This window comes from Nyctibius grandis, chromosome 3, assembly GCF_013368605.1.
Source record: "Nyctibius grandis isolate bNycGra1 chromosome 3, bNycGra1.pri, whole genome shotgun sequence".
Classification (NCBI taxonomy): Eukaryota; Metazoa; Chordata; class Aves; order Nyctibiiformes; family Nyctibiidae; genus Nyctibius; species Nyctibius grandis.
The window spans coordinates 95,011,374-95,024,598 of NC_090660.1; the positions used below are offsets into that span (position 1 = coordinate 95,011,374).

General features: G+C 43.9%; 1 protein-coding gene across 1 annotated transcript in view; it reads left to right on the forward strand.

The window, feature by feature from the left end:
* Positions 1-1,821: 1,821 nt before the first annotated feature.
* Positions 1,822-13,225, forward strand: part of DPYS (dihydropyrimidinase) — a 38,324-nt gene continuing 26,920 nt past the window's right edge. Inside the window, exons 1-5 of the mRNA XM_068396277.1 lie at positions 1,822-1,914; positions 2,784-3,029; positions 9,009-9,167; positions 11,341-11,520; positions 12,653-12,842. Coding sequence (XP_068252378.1) covers positions 1,822-1,914; positions 2,784-3,029; positions 9,009-9,167; positions 11,341-11,520; positions 12,653-12,842 — 868 coding nt within the window. The remainder of the gene's footprint in view (positions 1,915-2,783; positions 3,030-9,008; positions 9,168-11,340; positions 11,521-12,652; positions 12,843-13,225) is intronic.

The window sequence follows — 13,225 nt, forward strand, 5'->3', positions numbered from 1 at the left end:
CTCTTTCCTACACAACACACAAAAAACGGAACTGAATATCCTGGTGCTTACCATAGTCCGCTGCGATGTGGCAGGCCTCCCTTCAAACCTCCCTCTGCCCAATTTGGGGGAAGGATTTCAGCTGGAACAGTCTACCACTAGCCCAAGAGCGTATTTGGAGGTGATTACCTTGGTCTGTCATGTAAAAACTCATTTTGTAGAAATAACTAATTATTCATTGGCCAAGGAGAAATAGTAAGAAAGTGACAATTTTTGGTTAGCAGTTTGGGCACCAAGCTGGCAGATTCAGGATGAAGCCTCTTTGCCTATAAATACTTCATAATTTCTCGATGCTGTTCCACTTGAAGTCATTAAACATCCATATGAACTTGACTGCTGCACCCCTTGTGACTGCACACGATCTTATGAACCTCTGTCTTTACCACCCCCTCTCCTCACTTAATGAAGGTCCCATCATTCAGACAAAGTGAAACTGCTGTACCTGAGACAAACCCATCTCAGATCGCCAGCAGTCCAGGTATTCAGGTGCCCGTCTGCATGGTGGGAGAAATGGGTTCACTGCCTCAGCAGCAGCAGAGCTTGAAAGCATAGCCCCATCACCCCACCCCGAGGACCTCTTCTGTCCTCGCTAACGTTCACAATTCCTGTCTTAGAGGACTATCATTTGACTTGCCTCCTGCATCTTTTTTCCCCTGCTCTTCATCTGAATAATCCTATTGCTGAAACTCAGCTGTTCCTGGTTCATCAATACCATTGTAACTAGTGAGCCAGAGTTCACGACTGAATTCCCATCACAGTGTCTTGACTCTTGTCTTCTTACCAGCTTTAAATGTAGCAGACATGGTAGATGCAGGTTACCCTGTCCTACTTGTTCATCACCACAGGTGCCCCAGGAGCCCTGGGGCATTTCACTTTGTTGTTCTCATTCTCTGACCTGCTTTTCCAAATGAGTTTTGACCTTTTCTGTTGCCGTATGGTGTGATGAATCTTGGTGGGTGTCTGTCCCACTGCACAAAGGGGAGGCATAAGCTGAGACAATTTGGGATGAGCAGATACAAAGGCAAATGCCTGGTATTGCTCTCTACCCACTGAGACAGGAGGACCAAAGGTGACATGCTGATGGGAAGGTGAGAATTTTCCAAATCTAGTGTCATTTGTCTGAGTGTCGTTTTGGCACCATACGTGCACACCCGCTCATGGCACTCAGAGACAACATTCTTTCTGTCTTCTGAAGCCATTGTTGCTGAACTGGAAGAGGTCGAGGGAATGAAGATGCTGGTGCTCAGCAGATTCAGGGACATGCTTGAGCAATGTCACTGCTGAGCCCGCAAACCCCGGGTTACTGTAGGAGCGAAGCAGAAGTCCATAGAGCAGGTGTCTCTGGCAGGATGTAGAGCAGATCCTTCCTCTTCCTCTGCCACAAGCTTTTAGCTCATTTTTTAGCCGCCCGAATTTTACCTTCCCACCTCTTTTTCTGGGTCTATATTCTGAAATGCAGAAGCCCCCTCCCCCAGGCCGCGTCACACCAGCCCTGTGTGAAATCCGCCGCAGAAGTTCCGACTCTCCCCTGGCTCCCGCTGCGCGGCGGCTCCCCCGCCCCGGTCCCCGGGAAGGGGCCCCTCGGCCGGGGGAGGCGCGAGGGGCCGGGCGCGGCGGGGGCGGTGGTTGCAGCGTGGGCGGGCCGAGGCCGGCGCCGATTGTGAGGGCAGCAGTGCCACGGGGCGCGGGGGGCACCGGGGAGCGCCGGGCTGAGCACGGCGGGGGGGCACCGGGGAGCGCCGGGCTGAGCACGGCGGGAAGGCACCGGGGACGTCTGTGCAGATGGCGCAGGGCAGCAGCTACCGGAGGATGGTTTTCACGTGGTCCTGGCGCAGCGACCTCTCGCCCCTGGCCCTTGAGCCTCCCGCTGACAGGGTGAGGAGAGGCCTCGGCTGCCTCCGGCATCCCCACCTGGGTCCCCGCCTCAGGCCGGTGTAGTGTCCAAGTAGTGGCGCTGGTGGGGCGGGGGGCTGCGTTTGGGTCCTGAGGGTTGTGTGTCCCAAATCATCTTATGAGGAACAGGTCAGGAGCAGTTTCTGACAGCTCTGTCCTGTGGTGGTGGCTCAGTCCCGTGGCACCAGAGTGGACGCCACCACGGCGGCCGGTGGGCTCTCAGCTGAGGTGGACCACCGCAGCCCTGCGCTCAGTCCTGGCCCCTCTGCGCAGGCAGGACTCGCAGGCTCCCCAGACACAGCTACAGGGAGCTCAGGTCACCCTTGGGCTCCCCGGCCACTTCTGTGGAGAGCTCAGGTCACCCTTGGTTTCCTCAAAGCCCATTGCACAGAGCTTGTGTCACCTTTGGGCATCACAAGCCGATGAATAGCCACATTTTCAAAACAGCCCAGCATGTTTCAAACCCCAGGGTATGCAGGGCAGGCTGGAGTGAGTGCCATGAGAATCCAGCCGGACCCTCCTGAAAGCCTGGCCCCACTTTCTCCAGGCAGAGTCCGGAGCAGAAAGGGCCTGAAGCCAATGCTCTGCCACGGTCCTGTGCGCCGGCTTGCTGCCCTCGCTGGGCATTGGTGCTCCACTGGAGGGAGTAGGTGGAGCTGCCAAGGGCTGAGGGGGCAGTTCCTCTGATGTCTGTTTAAAGAGCACAGTGTGGTGTATGTTTAGGGCCTTTTGGAGATTGCTGCTCTGGGAGAAGGGTGGGCAGTGAAATACTATCAGGCAAGAGCAACTTTCTGAGCTGAGGCCTCACTCTCGCCTTCTAGGCTCCCATGTCGCACCAAAACCTGGCTCAGCAGAGACTTTTGATCAAGGGGGGAAAAGTTGTTAATGACGATCTCTCTGTGGTGGCTGATGTGTACGTGGAAGATGGAGTGGTGCAGCAAGTGGGACCGAACCTAAACCTTGAACCACCAACTGGACTTGTTGTGCTGGATGCGACCAACAAGCTGGTGATCCCTGGGGGCATTGATACTCATACTCACATGCAGTTCCCTTTTATGGGTAGCAGGTCAAAAGATGACTTCTATACAGGAACCAAGGTGGGTGCACGTATGCATGTCTGTGTGTGCATCTGGGCTTTCTCAGAAAGGGATGTCTGCTGGTTGTACAATATTACATCTAAAAGAGAGAATAGAGTGTGAATCAAGCACAGGTGATTGTTACTGTCCCTTGGCTGGGACATTATAATAAGCAGTTGGGGTACTCAGAGGTCCACCTTCAACCCGTATGTTATTTGGGTTCCTTCAGAGACTTTTCTGACTGTGGGTGACAAGTGTTAAGTGCAGTCATTTACCCTGGCAGTCACCATGCAGACTACAGCTTGCGTTGGTACATGCAACAAGTTTCATGCTTTTCTGAGTAAAGGTTAACTAAAGCAACAGTTTAACTGCCTAGTGCATGGGGAGCACTTCTGTGGTAATCTGATCTTTCTCCTCTGCTAGCATGGGGGAATGCAAGCTTTTCTTCTGTCATTCACTTTGGACCTTACTGTGTCTCTGAGTGAAAGTCCAGTTCAAAGACACACTCTAAAAGTATCTCATTTCTCCCAAATTTACACTTGGAGTGTTTCTTTCAGCTTTTTAGCTGATCTCGTTACATTCCCTGCATTAGCAGTGTATCAGTTACTAGTATTAACAGTATTATGCATCATCTCCATACAGTAAAAACACTCATACAAAGTGCTTTGCTATGCAGGCTGAAAACCTTTGCCCACAGAAGGTATCACATTGCCCTACTTGGCTTCTCTATTAGCCAGCATCCTCAGAGAGCCTGTTATATCCCGTCCCTCTCACAGCAGAACTGGGGTTTGCTAAAAAGCAGAAAGCTATAGGCATCCCTTCTAAAGAAATGGATTCCACTGATGTGCATTTTTTCTTACGTGCAAAATACTAATTTGCCTCTTTGAAATAATTGAAATACGTTAAATTCAACTCCTTTTAAGAAATGGTGTGGTGCAGTAACCACATAAGAACCTTTAAAGTGTGCCGTCTTGCTTAGATTAACCCTATTCTTTAACAGCAAATCTCATTTCTTGCTTGCCACATCACGTCATTAGAGCGCGAGTTAGATTGTCTGAGTGGCGTAATTGTACATTTCCATACTCTAACATTTGGCTTTTTTTAATGTTGAGCCCAGAGTACTGAAGGGAGGACTGCAAATGACATGCATGCTATCCTTAAATTACTGGCATATTTCTTTCAATAGTAATATTTATTCCAACTCAAGATAGATTTGCTGGTGTTGCTGCTGTTACTTGAATGGAAATATTTTACACTGGATAGTTTAAGCACTAGAATTGTTCTTCTCAATGAGCACAGAAGTTATAGTGGCTCATTACAATAGACTGTAATTATTCTGCAAAATTTTGACAAAATATTATTTTGTCCATCACAGCAGATCTTTTTTGCCACACCAAAATGGCTGCTATGTCAAACATAACATGTCTCTCCAAGTCAACCGTAAGATAAGATGTTAGAGAAAAGCAACAGCACTGAATTTCCACCTCCAGAACTGATAACTGGAAAAGGATTATAAATTTGATCCTGGGAATTTTTTTCCCCAAACTAAGTCTCTTCCATAGCTATCTGGTAGAAATAAGGGAATCTATTATTATATGGGCATAACAATGCTATCTGTTTCAGATGTCCATAGACGAGAAATATTTTTTTAAAAAAATTATAGTTACTGAAATGACTTTCACAGGCAGTTTTTGGTCTTCACACTGCCTTTTGTGATAAATATTTTGCTGTCTATAAGTACCTGAAAGGAGGTTGTTGCAGGGAGGGTGTTAGTCCAGAGGAGGGCCACGAAGATGATCAGAGGGCTGGAGCACCTCTCCTATGAAGACAGGCTGAGAGAGTTGGGGCTCTTCAGCCTGGAGAAGAGAAGGCTCCGGGGAGACCTTCTAGCAGCCTTCCAGTACCTGAAGGGGCTACAGGAAAGCAGGAGAGGGACGAGGGACTTTTTACAAGGGCAAGTAGTGACAGGACGAGGGGGAATGGTTTTAAACTGAGAGAGGGTAGATTTAGATTAGATATTAGGAAGAAATTCTTTACTGTGAGGGTGGTGAGACACTGGACCAGGTTGCCCAGCGAAGTTGTGGCTGCCCCCTCCCTGGCAGTGTTTAAGGCCAGATCGGATGAGGCTTTGAGCAACCTGGTCTAAAGGAAAGGTGTCCCTGCCTGTGGCAGGGAGATTGGAACTAAATGATCTTTAAGGTCCCTTCCAACTGAAACCATTCTATGATTCTATGATTCTAAGCCTCTTCTCCCACGTAACAAGCGATAGGATGAAAGGAAACGGCCTCAAGTTGCACTAGGGGAGGTTTAGATTGAATATCAGGAAAAATTTCTTCACTGAAAGGGTTGTCAAGCATTGGAACAGGCTGCCCAGGGAAGTGGTGGAGTCACCGTCCCTGGAGGTATTTAAAAGATGAGTAAATGTGGTGCTTAAGGATATGGTTTAGAGTTAGGTTAATGGTTGTGTTAGGTTAATGGTGCTGTTAGGTTAATGGTTGGACTTGATGATCTTAAAGGTCCTTTCCAACCAAAACAATTCTATGATTCTGTGAAATACAGAGAAAAAAATCAAGTCCACAATGCCTGTTCTGCTTTTCTACAGACATCACAAAGAATGTTTCCTGGCTGAATGAAGTGCAGAATTTTATTTCTGGAATACTTAGTTTACATGATTTACAGTACACAAATATATATATTAATGTTTTGTCATTTTCTGGAACAATCCTTTATTTCTTTGTGAAAACCATTTCTGTAAACTAATTATCAACAATGTATTTAGAAATTTGACATTGCAAGAGAAATCAAACAAATGTGACTTGAAGCCAGAAGATGATTTTATTTGACAGAAGAAAACATGTAAAAGAAACAGCAATGACTCTGGCTTTCTGTTAAGATGCGTTCTTAAGGTGTAAGTGATCTCATTCTTAAAGTGCCTCTATTGACTTTAAGGAGAAGCAAAGATGCAGACTAACTCAGCTGTAGGTGCCTACACTGTGAAATCCCAAAGCAGAGGAGATAAATTGCATGTTAACTTTAAAAAAATAATAGTTTTTTTAGGTTTTCAGGGTTTTTTAATAACTTTTTGAGGCACTGGACAGGGCAGCTGCAAAGCACAGACTGCGTAAACAAAACAGGATCTCCAGATAGTCACTGTGGTGCCTGAAAGAAGACTCTAGATCCAGCCTGGTGGTCAGATGTCAAGAAGTTAGATATTGTGGACCTTCTTAGCCCAGGTCAAAGTGTGGAAAGTGTTCAGAGCTATTTACTGAAAGTCATCATCTGACAAACGTTTTGGCAAGAGAATCGGGGAGACAGAGTTGTGTTCCAACTATTGCAAAATATGCTACAATGATTAGCTAAGATTTACCCATTCAGTTGAATAAATAAAGGCACAGAATACCTCTCTTTACAAAGAAAGGGAAAAAAGATTTTAGGGGAAAAAAGAGCCTTTGAGTGGAGTTGTGGAACCCGTGACATTTTTTTTTCTTGAAGTCTATAAATATTCTTTAATTCTAAATGCTGTTTAACAAATAAGAAGTGAATATGTCTTGTTGAAAAAAATTGACAGTTTGAACAACTTCTCTTGGAGAATGCGTTTTGCTGAATTCATCACAGATTCACAAATGCTTATGTCACTCTCCAGACTTCTTTTTCTGCAAAATATACTGACATATTTACAGTTTTTCTTCTGATCGCTAAGTGAAGAGAAGGAAGGGACTGACTGATCTAGAAATAGGAAGAGTAATTAGCATGAATTTGAATTGTGTATATTTTGACCTGAATTGGTTGTACCTGTTGTGCAAAGGGATGTTGTTCAGAGCAACAGAGAGTATTTCTCTGGCTAATTTGTAAGATTGCAACAATTCCAGCAAAGGAATTTCTATATTGGATCAATTTCTGTTAGTCGAGGATCTGGTTTCTGGGAGTGACTAACAAAGGTCCTTCAAAGGAAAAAAAAAAAGTAATAATTCAGCTGTCCCTAAAGGACAGTGCAAATTATTGGTTAAAAACCAATTTTTGATCCTCATAACATACATAAAGTAATGTTTTTCTTTATTTATTTACTTGTAAATATTTAAGAGTCTTTTTGGTGTTAGACAAGAGTTTGGGGATTTTCACACTGGATTTTAAAACTGAATCTGGCCTTTTTTTGTTGTGTATCGGCCCCTTAATACTTTCCTGTTACACAGGCTTGTTTTTTCAACTATGTAGACTCTGAGGAAGCATTTCTCAAGTTAACTATGATCTTGTGGTGCTCTTCTTTCTCGGTGATCACACACACTTAAGGAAACTCACTGATCACAGAATCAGTCAGGTTGGAAGAGACCTCTGGGATCATCGAGTCCAACCATTGCCCTGACACCACCATGTCAACTAGACCATGGCACTAAGTGCCATGTCCAGTCTTTTCTTAAACACATCCAGAGATGGTGACTCCACCACCTCCCTGGGCAGCCCATTCCAATGTCTAATGACCCTTTCTGAGAAGAAACGCTTCCTAATGTCCAACCTGAACCTCCCCTGGCAAAGCTTGAGGCTGTGCCCTCTTGTCCTATCACTAGCTGCCTGGGAGAAGAGGCCCACTCCCACTCCGCTACAACCTCCCTTCAGGTAGTTGTAGACTGCAATAAGGTCACCTCTGAGCCTCCTCTTCTCCAGGCTAAACAACCCCATCTCCCTCGGCCATTCCTCATAGGTCATACCCTCCAGACCCTTCACCAGCTTGGTCGCCCTCCTCTGAACTTGCTCCAACACCTCAACATCTTTCTTGAAGTGCGGGGCCCAGAACTGGACACAGTATTCAAGGTGCGGCCTCACCAGTGCCGAGTACAGAGGGACGATCACTTCCCTAGACTGGCTGGCTACACTATTCTTAATAGTGTCCAGGATGCCATTGGCCTTCTTGGCCACCTGGGCACACTGCTGGCTCATGTTTAGCCGGCTGTCGATCAGCACCCCCAGGTCTCTTTCCACCGGGCCGCTTTCTAACCACTCTTCCCCCAGCCTGTAGAGCTGCATGGGGTTGTTGCGGCTGAAGTGTAAGACGCGGCACTTGTTCTTGTTGAACCTCATGCCATTGGTCTCGGCCCATCTATCTAACCTGTCCAGATCCCTCTGTAGGGCCCTCCTACCCTCCAGCAGATCAACACTCCCACTCAGCTTGGTGTCATCTGCAAATTTGCTGAGGGTGCACTCAATCCCTACATCTAGATCATCTATAAAGATATTGAACAGCACCGGCCCCAGAACTGAGCCCTGGGGAACACCGCTAGTGACCGGCCACCAGTTGGACTTTGCCCCATTCACCACCACTCTCTGTGCTCTGCCATCCAGCCACTTTTAACCCATCGAAGAGTCCACTTATCCAAGCCCCGGGCAGCTAGTTTGTCTAGGAGGATGCTGTGGGAGACAGTGTCGAATGCCTTACTGAAGTCTAGATAGACTACAATCCACAGCCCTGCCCTCATCTACTAAGCGGGTCACTTTGTCATAGAAGGAGACCAGGTTGGTCAAGCAGGACCTGCCTTTCATGAATCCATGTTGTCTGGCCCCGATTCCCCGATTGTCCTGCATGTGCCGTGTAATGGCACTCAGGATGATCTGTTCCATCACCTTGCCTGGCACCGAGGTCAGGCTGACAGGCCTATAGTTCCCTGAATCATCCTTCTGACCCTTCTTGTAGATGGGCGTTACATTTGCTAATGATGCTGCAGACTCATCTCCAAATCTTTGACAAGACTTTGTACATGTGCAAAAACTTCTCTTTCAGTCTGAGAATTTCCCCATGATTCTCCTGAATACCTGTTTGAGAACATCCGTCTCAAAGGAGGTGAAATTAATCTCCACAATAATTTTCCAAGTTCATACTTTACTCAGGGAATCTTCAGTGGCTTTTGGCTTTTCAGTGTATCAAGATTAATTTTTGCACAGAGAATCGGAGAAGGTGGGAGGAAATTTGCCTTGTCTCTGATTGCTAAATATTAACTTTCTTTCTTTCAGGCTGCTATAGCAGGAGGAACCACTATGATCATCGACTTTGCCATCCCTCAGAAAGGCTGTTCTCTTATTGAAGCCTTTGATACCTGGAAAAGCTGGGCAGACCCTAAAGTCTGCTGTGATTATGCACTGCACGTGGCAGTTACGTGGTGGAGCAACAAGGTAGACACAATAGCTGATTTTCAATTCCATTAATTGATACCATACCTGCTTTGAGTTAGTCCTCACATGCTAAATATAGCTTGCTGGCAGTGTAATAGTATTTTTTTGTGTGTAAAAAATACATTTGAAATAGTCCACACCCTTCTAAATGTACATGTATTTGAAAAAATAAAGAAAGTCTGCAGATAGCCTATATCTTTGGATAATACTGCACAAAGTTAAAGGGAGAGGAAGCAGTTGTGCAAGACCAAGACGAGGCAGGAGAGAGAAGGCAACGGATATTTGCATAAATTTTGCCTTTTGTTACCTGAACACTTGGTAATCTATGCTTCTGTTGAGTCTTGGTGTTATTTTCTTTTTAATAAGGATATATATGAAAAATATGGTACTTAACTTTATTTGTAAAGGAAGAGTTCTATTCCTGGGTGACTGCGGTAATACCTCTTTAAAGTAAAGCAGGACTGGAGCCAATAATTACTTGAATGTGAGATTATCTAAAAAACCTTTTTGGAACTTACATATGGGAGAATTGTCCCTGTTGTGTGAATGTTTGCTGATAGCCTGAAAGCTTTACTGAATAAATTAACTTTTCAGGTGCTTGGCATCTATCTAAACCTGACCCATGTTTTACAAGACCACTTTGGATCCTCAGAGAACATGCATCAGTATATAGATATATTAAGTAAATTCCATTTTTAAATATGAGTACTACCTCTGATTTTAAACTTTTAAAATGTATAAACCAAAGCCTTCACTCTGCAAACACCCCATCTTTGGTATTCTATGCACTAAGCGCTAAATAGACTGACTGCAACTTCTAGCTCAAAGCAAAGATACAAAATAAATTCTCTAGTGAAGTTTGAGGAATGTGCATTTGAAATAGCCTTAGTAGAGAACAGTGGAATTGTACTGAAAAATCCAATAAAACTAGAGATGTGTAAGTTAATGAAATGCTCTGGTTTATGTTAAGAAGTTAACTTTTTTTAAAGGCCAAGACTGGAAGAAATAGAAAGGTCTGATGTTTTGTAGCTGTGAAAGACCTAGGTAAAGGCGACTGGTATTTCATGCCCTTCTAATTAGCTATCATCTCTTCAGGATTTAAAGTATTGATTAAAACCATACATTCTTCACAATGCCTTCCCTTAGTCATAGTAATTAGTGAAAAAGAAAACAAAATACATGCCTCTATATTTGTGCCAGAGCAGGGCCTTATGTCAGGTATTTAATTGTTTGATAATTCCCACTCGAGATATGCTCCTATTCTTCCTCTGGATAAGTCCAGAAAATTTACGTGAGTTTTATATCAATCATCTCTCACCTTTCTTGGGCAGATCCAACCAGATTATTAGAGAGAATATGGAAAATAATGTTTTACTTTTTGAAAGGAATTAATGCCATGGAAATTGTGATAGCATCACAGATACACGTCAGTTACTGTCACCATCATTTTACTGGGAAGGGAGAGCCAAAGATAGGTAATGGATAGTTCTAGCTAGCCAGCTGTACAAGAAACCTTTGGGCTAAAATCTGCATCTTTCTTTCTTTCTTTGGGACATAATGTTTTGCTGGGCTTCACAGACTCTAGCAGAAGCAGGGAATCCTATCAAGTAGTGCATACAAGAAAAAAGTAGGCTTGCATCTAGAGTTTTAGAGCCATTTTGTTTGACGACAAAATATTTCAAAAGGCTGTGTGTTGTTTAGAGTCAGGACAAAGCCCTAGGATGTAAGATCTTTTCTGTCACACTGTTGTTTGACAGAAGCTGAAGCCTATTACAATCCAATTTTGAAAATAAGTTTTGCAAAAATCTCCATACTGTGTAAGTTGGATACATGATTGTAATATTGGACTGGTTGCTTTCAAAATCAGGAAGTTTATTTGGAATAAAATTCTGCTTCATTATCTTTTGTGAAAAACATTCCCTTCCTGCAATTAGCTTGTGCCTCCAATATCTGCACTGCAGTGGTACTGGTTTGTATACTTTGAGAATCAATTTGCTACAAGAAGAAAAGTATAAGTCAGTCTTTAAATATGTGACTTGGGCTGTTTGGACTGAACATACATTTGATGGGTGAGTAAAGGCTCGCCCTTTATACTTACAATTTCTTTATACAAAATTATTAACAGGCAAAATATAATATTGCTAGTTTTTGAAAATTGCTGACTGTCTTTCAGGTGAAGGAAGAAATGAAAAGTCTTGTTCAAAACAAAGGTGTCAACTCCTTCAAGATGTTTATGGCCTATAAAGATCTATACATGGTCAATGATGAGGAGTTATATGCAGCCTTTTCCTGCTGTAAGGAACTTGGAGCAATTGCTCAAGTCCATGCGGAGAATGGGGAGCTAATTGCACAGGTAGGCATTTGACATTTTCTCCATCAAAGTCAGGAATACAAACGTTCCTGTTACCTAAGCACTTCAATAGATGCGTAAGTACCATCTTTGTATCATAGGGAAAGGCTTTTCTACCCTAGTTTACTTCCAGAAAATTGAAGACAAAAATCTTGTCCAAAATCCTAAAGGATGCTTGTGGTGGGCTAAGAAATTGAAATCTGTAGTCCTGGGATCAGGGTAGATAGATAGGAGGCAAATGATCCTGTTATAATGAGAGTTTTACTTTCAGTATAATATATATACTTGCAGTATTATATGTATACTTGACTGACAAAGAAAGCAATAGTCAGAGCCTGACCATCGACCAAGTCAAAGGGGGAACACTCGGCCAAGTATTTAGACCAGGTGTGTGATGCCTAACCCTAAGTCTCTCCAAACATAGTTGGCCCAGGAACAAATCCAGAAGTACAGATAAAGCTTTATTGACTGGGCACAAAAGTCTCAGTGTCCCTCTACGCATAGTTAGCCTCACTTCACATTTGCTACTGTCATCTTAGTGCTGTGTAGAGGCACTGGGAATATAACTACCCTGATATCTTTGAGTGTCTTCAACTATTCTAGTCAATAGTGCTTTGACTCTGCCCCAGGTCCCGTAATGGAAATGGATTTATTGCTAAGTAATCTCAAATCAGCAAAGTGTAAGTTCCTGGAATATAGCAGGGACAAAATCTTATGCCTCTTAAAACCTTGGAGCCTCATTCAGAGGCTCTGGATGTGTATCTTTGTACTTAGTAAGGATCTTTCAAATATTTTTCCAATGAGGGCTTAGTACTGTCATTTCAGTTACTGGCTGCGATCATTTAAGAGTACATATTGAGAGAGGGGTACGGTTTTCAAAAGCAGTGATTTATCCCTGCAAGCCAGTGGAGTGTGTTCTCTGAAGTCACTTAGGTATTCTGAGAGATTTATTGAGAGATATATTGGATTTCAGATAGCACAACAATAACTTCTCTTGAAAAAAGTCATAACTGCCTTGTTTTTTTTTCTCAAACTAGCTGCAGTGGCTGGTTTAGGATCCATTTGTCTGGCAGCATGTTCCCAACACCATGGTTACACTTTAACTGACTCTTACATGTTTTTGTGTGATATTCAGGGTGCAAAGAAGATGCTGGCAATAGGAATAACTGGCCCTGAGGGGCATGAGCTGTGTCGTCCTGAAGAAGTGGAAGCTGAAGCTACGCAAAGAGCAATTACCATAGCAAATGCTGTAAACTGCCCCCTTTTTGTAGTCCATGTAATGAGTAAATCTGCAGCAAGGGTGATAAGCAATGCACGAAGAGAAGGTAAAAGTCCAAACATAGCATCAGTGTCGTACTTGTCATGGGTGCTGTAACCCTCAGAACATGAGTGAATTTCTTGGAACTGGATGTCTAAACTGTGTGTGTGTTGTGGGGCCCAAGGGGAGCTAAGCAGTGTGGAAAAAGAGCAACTGGGATTGAGACTTTCCCTTCTCCACAGAGAAAACTTTATTCTCTTTTGTACTGTACCTCCAAGGTCAAAGTGATGGCCAGAACAGCATTACTGCGTTAAAAATTATGTGACCACTCCAAGACAATATATGCTCTGCTATTCCCCTCCCTTGATTTATAGTCTGCAAGCCTTTACCAGCTATTTAGATGAGAAATTCTACAACAGAGACCACACCATGTTTTTACAGACAGTGCCA